The sequence below is a fragment of the Somniosus microcephalus genome, chromosome 12, assembly GCF_052327205.1.
Source record: "Somniosus microcephalus isolate GS21.2 chromosome 12, FLI_Smic_1.0, whole genome shotgun sequence".
NCBI classification, from domain to species: Eukaryota; Metazoa; Chordata; class Chondrichthyes; order Squaliformes; family Somniosidae; genus Somniosus; species Somniosus microcephalus.
The window spans coordinates 163,703,506-163,713,251 of record NC_140998.1 but is presented as its reverse complement, the minus strand read 5'-3'; the positions used below and the strand labels follow the sequence as shown (position 1 = coordinate 163,713,251).

The following is a 9,746-nucleotide window of genomic DNA, read 5'->3' as shown; positions in this document are numbered from 1 at the left end:
AGAGACAGAGGGGTGGGGGACAGAGACAGGGGGGTGGGGGGACAGAGACAGGGGGGTGGGGGGACAGAGACAGAGGGGTGGGGGGGACAAAGACAGAGGGGTGGGGGACAGAGACAGAGGGGTGGGGGGACAGAGACAGAGGGGTGGGGGGACAGAGACAGAGGGGTGGGGGGACAGAGACAGAGGGGTGGGGGACAGAGACAGGGGGTGGGGGGACAGAGACAGGGGGGTGGGGGGACAGAGACAGGGGGGTGGGGGGACAGAGACAGGGGGTGGGGGGACAGAGACAGGGGGGTGGGGGGACAGAGACAGAGGGGTGGGGGGGACAAAGACAGAGGGGTGGGGGACACAGACAGAGGGGTGGGGGGACAGAGACAGAGGGGTGGGGGGACAGAGACAGAGGGGTGGGGGGACAGAGACAGAGGGGTGGGGGACAGAGACAGAGGGGTGGGGGACAGAGACAGAGGGGTGGGGGGACAGAGACAGGGGGTGGGGGGACTGAGACAGAGGGGTGGGGGACAGAGACAGAGGGGTGGGTGGACAGAGACAGAGGGGTGGGGGGACAGAGACAGAGGGGTGGGGGGACAGAGACAGAGGGGTGGGGGGACAGAGACAGAGGGGTGGGGGGGGACAGAGACAGAGGGGTGGGTGGGACAGAGACAGAGGGGTGGGTGGGCCAGGGACAGAGGGGTGAGGGGGGGGACAGAGACATAGGGGTGGGGGGACAGAGACAGAGGGGTGGGGGGGACAGAGACAGAGGGTTGGGTGGGACAGAGACAGAGGGGTGGGTGGGCCAGAGACAGAGGGGTGGGGGGGGGACAGAGACATAGGGGTGGGGGGACAGAGACAGAGGGGTGGGGGGGACAGAGACAGAGGGGTGGGGGGGACAGAGACAGAGGGGTGGGGGGGACAGAGACAGAGGGGTGGGGGGACAGAGACAGAGGGGTGGAAGGACAGAGACAGAGGGGTGGGGGGACAGAGACAGAGGGGTGGGGGGACAGAGACAGAGGGGTGGGGGGACAGAGACAGAGGGGTGGGGGACAGAGACAGAGGGGTGGGGGACAGAGACAGAGGGGTGGGGGGACAGAGACAGAGGGGTGGGGGACAGAGACAGAGGGGTGGGGGACAGAGACAGAGGGGTGGGGGACAGAGACAGGGAGTGGAGGGACAGAGACAGGGGGGTGGGGGGACAGAGACAGGGGGGCGGGGGGACAGAGACAGAGGGGTGGGGGACAGAGACGGGGGTGGGGGGGACAGAGACAGAGGGGTGGGGGTGACAGAGACAGAGGGGTGGGGGGACAGAGACAGAGGGGTGGGGGGACAGAGACAGAGGGGTGGGGGGACAGAGACAGAGGGGTGGGGGGACAGAGACAGAGGGGTGGGGGGACAGAGACAGAGGGGTGGGGACAGAGACAGAGGGGTGGGGACAGAGACAGAGGGGTGGGGACAGAGACAGAGGGGTGGGGGACAGAGACAGAGGGGTGGGGGGGACAGAGACAGAGGGGTGGGGGGGACAGAGACAGAGGGGTGGGGGGGCAGAGACAGAGGGGTGGGGGGGCAGAGACAGAGGGGTGGGGGGGCAGAGACAGAGGGGTGGGGGACAGAGACAGAGGGGTGGGGGGACAGAGACAGAGGGGTGGGGGGACAGAGACAGAGGGGTGGGGGACAGAGACAGAGGGGTGGGGGACAGAGACAGAGGGGTGGGGGACAGAGACAGAGGGGTGGGTGGGGGAATAGGGCAGAGACAGAGGGGTGGGTGGGGGAATAGAACAGGGACAGAGGGGTGGGTGGGGGAATAGAACAGGGACAGAGGGGAGGGGGGTAGTAGGACAGAGGGGAGGGTGGGGGAATGGAGTGGAGGGGCAGAGTGAAGGATTGGGAATGCTGACAGAGTATTCCTAGGAACTGGACTGCTGTCTTCTGAGTTGCTCCGGGCAGGTTGTGCATTAACTGGGCAACGGGAAAGATCGATTGAGCAGGGGCTGGTGAGATGGCGTGCTTTAGGACCCAGCGGTTGGCTGGGCTGTGTCTGCGGCAGGGCTGCCTGTTGGATTGAGGGGGAGTGGGGGGAATCTGTGGGAGCAGGAGGCAGGGGTGGGCAGGGAGAGATCCTGCAAACACAGGCACACCCCCCTGTGCAGCAGCAGCAGGAGGATGCGGAGGGTGCGGGTGAACGCCGCCGCGCTGCTCACTGTCGCCTGGATCCTGGGCATGTTCTACTATTTGTGGCAGGACAACAGACCACATCCCCAACACAGTAACACCAGGGGACACCGAGCCGCCAGGCCCCAGCCCCAGCCACAGCCCCTCCGAGAGGGCAGGGGCAGTCTGCAGGAGGTGAGTGCAGCAGCTCTCCATAGAGCAAGATCCAGTCTGTCAGTGAGGAGAGAGGCGATGTCTGTCTGACCCTCTCTATCCATCTCTATCCATCCCTCTCTCTCTTTATCTCTCTCTCTGTCTCCGTATCTCTCTTTATCTCTCTCTGTATCTCTCTATCGCTATCTCTATCTATCTGTATCTCCCTCTCTCTCTATATCTCTCTATCGCTATCTCTCTATCTGTATCTCTCTGTCTCTGTATCTCTCTATCGCTATCTCTATCTCTCTCTATCTGTATCTCTATCTCTCTATCTGTATCTCTCTCTCTCTGTATCTCTCTATCGCTATCTCTATCTCCATCTGTATCTCTCTCTATCTCTATCTCTCTATCTGTATCTCTATCTCTCTATCTGTATCTCTCTCTCTCTGTATCTCTCTATCGCTATCTCTATCTATCTGTATCTATCTCTACCCGTATCTCTCTCTCTGTATCTCTCTCTCTCTGTATCTCTCTTTATCTCTATCTCTCTCTTTATCTCTCTCTCTTTATCTCTCTCTCGATCTCTTTCTTTATCTCTATCTGTATCTCTATCTCTACCCATATCTCTCTCTGTATCTCTATCTCTATCTCTCTATCTGTATCTCTATCTCTACCCATATCTCTCTCTGTGTCTCTATCTCTCTCTCTATCTCTCTCTCTCTATCTGTATCTCTCTATCTGTATCTCTCTCTCTCTCTCTCTCTATCATGAATCATAAGATTTAATTTAAATGATCTGTGAAGAAGTGGAGCCTGTCCCACACAAGGGTGAGAGGGTGATGGGATGAGATGGGAATCTTTGTGCAGCCTGGAGATGGCTGCAGTGCACAGGATGAGTTCAGAGCTGGTGGTGACTGAGAGAGTGCTGATTAGCAACAGGAGGGGAAATAAAATATATACACACACTCGTTCGATCCGAAGGATTCTTTCAGTAATGTAAATAGTTGCCACGTGTGATTGCTATGTCCACATATTCCACTATTTTTTAAATAAATTAAATGTTATTAAAATGTCCTTTTTAATATAGTATCAGGTAAATGTGCACATATTGCATTTAAAAATGATAATATATTTAATCATAGCTTTTGTGCTGAATCCAGTTCACAAGCACACTTTTTACACAGTACTCAGAAAATCTCTTGTATTCTGTGGTGGTTTGGAGGCTGGATGTGATCTGGGGATCAAACCTGCTGAGCCAGTGCTAACCTGCACAGAGCAAGGAGCGAGCGACTGGCCAGTTCCCAAACTATCACTGTGAAAACGGTGCATGGGAATGATGCATTGCTAGCACCCTTTATTTAGCTGCCCCCTGTATTTATTTTTACTCAATTTGCCTTGCGAGAAGAAAAGTTTAATTTTAATCGAATAAGGGTAGAAAGATTCATTTAATGAGTTCGGTGTGTATTGTCATTGGCCAGTAGGGGTTTGGCTTACAACTCATGTCTCCCTGTTCCTACAACAACTTGCATTTATATAGTGCCTTTAACATAGTAAAACGTCCCAAGGCGGTTCACGGGAGCGATTATCAAACAGAAAATTGACACCGAGTCAAAGGAGATATTAGGATAGGTGGGGTTTTAAGGAGCATCTTCAAGGAGGAGAGAGCGGTAGAGAAGCTGAGAGGGTTAGGAAGGGAATTCCTCAGCTTAGGGCCTCGATGGCTGAAGGCATGGCCACCAATGGTGGTGTGAGTGGAGTGGGGGATGTGCAAGAGACCAGAGATGGAGGAACGCAGAGATCTCAGAGAACTGTAAGGCTCTCAAGTGTGTGTGCATTTGCTTATATATTAGCAGTAGAATATTGGGTTTAAACAAAAGCTGAGAAATACAAGGAGTCCAATATGTGTCTGGGGGAGTGGAATATTTAAAGCATGACCTGACCTTAGTGTGAGTAATTTTGTGTAAGATTAGGGTCAGAATTCAGTCATCCTGAGAGTATGTTGCTGCAGCATTTCATTGACAGTGAGATAACAAACCTGGGCAGTAATGATGGAGGGAGCGGAAAACCACTTACATTAATGAAGGCGCCAAGACACCATGAAACCTGATCCCTGCAGCTCACAACGACAGATGAGAACCATTGCCTCAAACGTCTTGTACTCAGGGTTATTTTGTAAATAACTAGATGCAAATTTATTTAATCGCTTATCAAGCTGGATTCGGACAAAAGGATTTGTCATACAACTATGGTCAAGTTAAACTCTCTTCATCGAGAGAGTGTGAAAAAAATGTTTGGCAAACCTTTCGCCATTTGTTTTAAAACGATTATATTTTTTTGTGTGAAACCTCTTGTCTTGTTGCTGGTCCATTATTGAGATTAAAGGGACCTGTGGCTTTTCACTCTCCCTGTAAAGAAATGTTGGAAACATTGCCCCTTTAATCATTTTGGGCTGGAATTTGCTGTTAAAATAACAGTGAGGCTAATGTCGTTCACCGTTATTTCTGGGTAAATGGTACAGCAACTTCAGGCGTGGGGCAGATGTGCGGTTAAACGCGGATATCTAAACGTTGCTGTCCGAGTTGTGCTGCTCAGCCATTAACTTCGCGAAAATGGCCTCTCGCTGTCTGGCTCACCATTGAGGTGCATTGAATGGCGTGAAGTTGCTGTATTTGCATGGCAGATACAAACTAAACTCGCCACAGATATTTAGGGCTAGTAATTAGTAGTCTAAGTACCCTTTTAACAACATGATAATTGTTCAATACGGCCAGTCAACCTCTCTGGCACTGAAAATTAACTATTACAAGCACGGAGTCTCATTCTTTCAGGTTTTAATTGTTGTTGGAGATCTTAATGTCAAATTTCCTTTTGCTCTCTCTCTCTCTTAATCCAATCTTTCTTTTCCTCTTTTATTTCTCTTTCTGCACCTGATTTGACACTGAATTCACCCACACGAATTCACCCTCCTTCTTGGTCCTTGCGCTGTTAATTGCACAATCCTTCAATCTGATTGGTTAAGGAGATACACAGTCGTTCACTCGGGTCCCCGATGCCCCGTTTCCCCTGGCTGCAACGCTATCAGTTTGCACTTTCTGCAACTTTGTGGGCAAAACATTTTTGAGTTGAAGGTTGCAGGGGCAAGTTTAACTAACGACAGAGGCCCCGAGATTTGTGGAATTAACAACTCAAGGACCGAGAAAGAGGGTGAATTCGAGTGGGTGAATTCAATGTCAAATCACAGAAAGAGAAATAAAGAGAAAAAGGAAGATTGGAGTAAGAGAGGGGGAAAAATGTGATTTAAATTTGACATTAAAACCTCCAACAACAATTAAAACCTGAAAGAATGAGACTCCATGCTTGTAATAGTTAATTTTCAGTGCCAGAGAGGTTGACTGGCAGTAATTAACAATTATCACATTGTGCCTGCTACAGCAGGATCTGGTCCACTGTGTTCTCACTATGTGTTGCACGATTCTAAATGTATCAAAAAGAGCCATGTTAATAATCTATATATATATATATATATATATATATATGTAGAAAGCACAGCAATTCTTGCCCCTGATTGTTATAAGTACACAACTATCTTTCTGGATGCTTTCCTTCAATTAATGAGTGCATTTTCTATCTTACAGTAACAGACTTGCATTTATATAGCGCCTTTAACATAGTTAAATGTCCCAAGACGCTTCACAAGAGTGTGATCAGACAGAAATTCACATTGAGCCAAAGGAGACATTAGGATATGTGACCAAAAGCTTGGTCAAAGGAGGAGGCGAGGCGGTGAAGTTTAGGGAGGGAATTCCAGAGCTCAAGGCTAGACAGCTGAAGGCACGGCCGCCAATGGTGGGGCGAAGGGAGTGGGGGATGCAAAATGGGCCAGAGTTGGATGAACAACAGAATTGTTGAAATCCTGTATTCCTAACTGTGATGAAATAACTCTGTGTTCTGGCATTTGTATTGTTGTTGCTGTTGTTGTTGTACTTGTTAATGTCTGGAATGTTCTACCGGTGTAACCACTAATGCTCCTCCCTAGTCCCGCCCCTCTTCTGGAATGTTCTACCAAGGGCTGGGTCGGTGATGAATGATGGTTGCCCTGTGTTAACTTGATGCCATGTTCTTACTTAATAAAAGCCTTTAGTTTTAAGCTTTAACCTCATGGATTCCGGCAGTTATTTGGCACATCACTAACCAAGTACAAGACTGTACCAGTGGTCCGAGCACTTTCCAAACAGATGTTTAGGCAATAGCGTTCTGAGCGATCGGGACTGAACTGGAGATCAGTGCCATAGATTTCCTCCCCTTTTTTACCCTCCTCTCCTCTTCTACATGTGCCGCCTCTTGCAGTTCATCAGGTGCCAGCTGCCCCACTGGTCCAAATTTTGTTTTCTTCCTGGGATGTAGCCGACACTATTGCCCATTCCCAGTGGGCCTCTGGACACGAAGTATAGGACTGAAGTCGCAGGAAGGGTGGCAGGTTCCGTTAGTGAATGAGTTGGGTTTGTAGGACACTCCGACAGCTTTCAGTCATCCTCTGGTGCCATGCCATAATTCAGGTTCAAGGTTTGCCGTGGAATGATTTGAACTCCTGACCCTCTGGGTTAGTCGTCTAGTCCTGTAACCACTGCACGACTGCACCCACCCCTGTCTAGTGGCCCAGATAGTGTTGACAGATTACTGAACATATACTATTCTCCCTTTATATCCATACATTCACAATATCCAGCAGGATGCAGAGGACAGCAAGCAGGAGTTGAAACATCAGCTGATTTTATTTTAACCCACCCCACCCCACCCCCCATTTCTTTAGCCCATGGGATGCTGAGTCCAATAGCAGCGCTCCTGGGCTAGAGGAACAAGGGGGTTAGTACTCTGGCCTCTGAGTCAGAAGATCATGGGTTCAAGCCCCACTCCAGAGACTTGAGCACAAAACCCAGGCTGAAGCTCCCAGTGCAGTACTGAGGAAGTGCCGCACTGTCAGAGGGGCTGCACTGAGGGAGCGCTGCACTGCCAGAGGGGCAGTACTGAGGGAGTGCTGTACTGTCAGAGGGGCTGCACTAAGGGAGTGCTGCACTGTCAGAAGGGAAGTTCTGAGGGAGTGCTGCACTGTCGGTGAGGCAGTTCTGAGGGAGCGCTGCACTGTGGGAGGGGCAGTTCTGAGGGAGTGCTGCACTGTCGGCAGGGCAGTACTGAGGAAGTGCTGCACTGTTGGAGGGGCTGTTTTGAGGGATTGCTGCACTGTCGGAAGGGCAGTACTGAAGGAGCGTTGCACTGCCGGAGGGGCAGTACTGAGGAAGTGCTGCACTGTCTGAGGGGCAGCACTGAAGGAGAGCTGCACTGTCAGAGGGGCAGTGCTGAGGGAGTGCTGCACTGTCGGAGGGGCAGTACTGAGAGCTTGCTGCGCTGTCGGAGATGCAGCACTGAAGGAGAGCTGCACTGTCAGAGGGGCAGTTCTGAGGGAGTGTTGCACTGTCGGTGGGGCAGTTCTGAGGGAGCGCTGCACTGTGGGAGGGACAGTTCTGAGGGAGTGCTGCACTGTCAGAAAGGCAGTTCTGAGGGAGTGTTGCACTGTCGGTGGGGCAGTTCTGAGGGAGCGCTGCACTGTGGGAGGGGCAGTTCTGAGGGAGTGCTGCACTGTGGGAGGGGCAGTACTGAGGAAGTGCTGCACTGTTGGAGGGGAAGTACTGAGGGAGCGCTGCACTGTCGGAGGGGCAGTACTGAGAGAGTGCTGCACTGTCGGAGGGGCAGTACTGAGATAGAGCTGCACTGCCGGAGGGACAGGACTGAGGGAGTGCTGCACTGTCAGAGGGGCAGTACTGAGGGATTGCTGTAGTGTTGCACAGGCAGTACTGAGGAAGTGCTGCACTGTTGGAAGGGCAGTTCTGAGAGAGCATTGCATTGTTGGAGGGGCAGTACTGAGGGAGCACTGCACTGTCGGAGGGGCAGTTCTGAAGGAGCGTTGCACTGCCGGAGGGGCAGTACTGAGGAAGTGCTCCACTGTCGGAGGGGCAGCACTGAGGGAGCGCAGCACTGTCGAAGGGGCAGTGCTGAGAGAGTGCTGAACGTTCAGAGGGACAGTACTGAGGGAGCGCTGCACTGTCGGAGGGGCAGTTCTGAGGGAGTGCTGCACTGTGGGAGGGGCAGTTCTGAGGGAGTGCTGCACTGTCGGGGGGCAGTACTGAGATAGAGCTGCACTGCCGGAGGGACAGGACTGAGGGAGTGCTGTAGTGTTGCACGGGCAGTACTGAGGAAGTGCTGCACTGTCGGAAAGGCAGTACTGAAGAAGTGCTGCACTGTTGGAGAGGCAGTTCTGAGAGAGCGTTGCATTGTTGGAGGGGCAGTACTGAGGGAACGCTGCACTGTCGGAGGGGCAGTTCTGACAGGAGCATTGCACTGCCGGAGGGGCAGTACTGAGGAAGTGCTCCACTGTCAGAGGGGCAGCACTGAAGGAGAGCTGCACTGTCAGAGGGGCAGTACGGAGGGAGCGCTGCACTGTCAGAGGGGCAGTACTAAGAGAGTGCAGCACTGTCAGAGGGGCAGTTCTGAGGGAGTGCTGCACTGTCGGAGGGGCAGTTCTGAGGGCATGCTCCACTGTGGGAGGGGCAGTTCTGAGGGAGCGCTGCACTGTGGGAGGGGCAGTTCTGAGGGAGCGCTGCAGTTTTGGAGAGGCAGTACTGAGGGAGCGCTGCACTGTCGGGGGCAGCTCTGAGTGAGCGCTGCAGTGTTGGAGGGGAAGTACTGAGGGAGTGCTGCACTGTCGGAGGGGCAGTTCTGAGAGAGGGCTGCACTGTCAGAGGGGAAGTACTAGGGAGTGCTGCACTGTCAGAGGGGCAGTTCTGAGGGAATGCTGCACTGTCGGTGGGGCAGTTCTGAGGGATTGCTCCACTGTCGGGGACAGTACTGAGGGAGCGCTGCACGGTTGGAGAGGAAGTACTGAGGGAGCGCTGCACTGTCGGAGGGGCAGTTCTGAGGGGGTGCTGCACTGTCGGGGACAGTACTGAGGGAGCGCTGCACTTTTGGACAGGCAGTACTGAGGGAGTGCTGCAGTTTCGGAGCGGCAGTACTAAGGGAGCGCTGCACTGTCAGAGGGGCAGTACTGAGAGCGCTGCAGTTTCTGAGGGACAGTACTGAGGAAGCGCTGCACTGTCGGAGGAGTAGTACAGAGGGAGTTCTGCACTGTCGGGGCAGTACAGAGATAGTGCTGCACTGTCGGAGGGGCAGTACTGAGGGAGTGCTGCACTGTCGGAGGGGCAGTACTAAGATAGAGCTGCACTGCCGGAGGGACAGGAGTGAGGGAGTGCTGTACTGTCGGGGGCGGAAGTGCCGAGGAAGCACTGCACTGTCGGAGGTGGACTACTGAGGGAGCGCTGCACTTTTGGAGAGGCAGTACTGAGGGCGTGCTGCACTGTCAGAGGGGCAGTATTGAGGGAGCGCTGCACTGTCAGAGGG

At 53.0% G+C, this 9,746-nt stretch overlaps 1 protein-coding gene across 1 annotated transcript in view; it reads left to right on the top strand.

Annotated features, from left to right (window-relative positions):
- The first annotated feature begins 2,093 nt into the window (after positions 1-2,093).
- galnt16 (UDP-N-acetyl-alpha-D-galactosamine:polypeptide N-acetylgalactosaminyltransferase 16) overlaps positions 2,094-9,746 on the top strand; it is a 242,549-nt gene continuing 234,896 nt past the window's right edge. Inside the window, exon 1 of the mRNA XM_086003759.1 lies at positions 2,094-2,337. Within this exon, the coding sequence (XP_085859885.1) occupies positions 2,155-2,337 (183 nt within the window). The 5' untranslated portion in view covers positions 2,094-2,154. The remainder of the gene's footprint in view (positions 2,338-9,746) is intronic.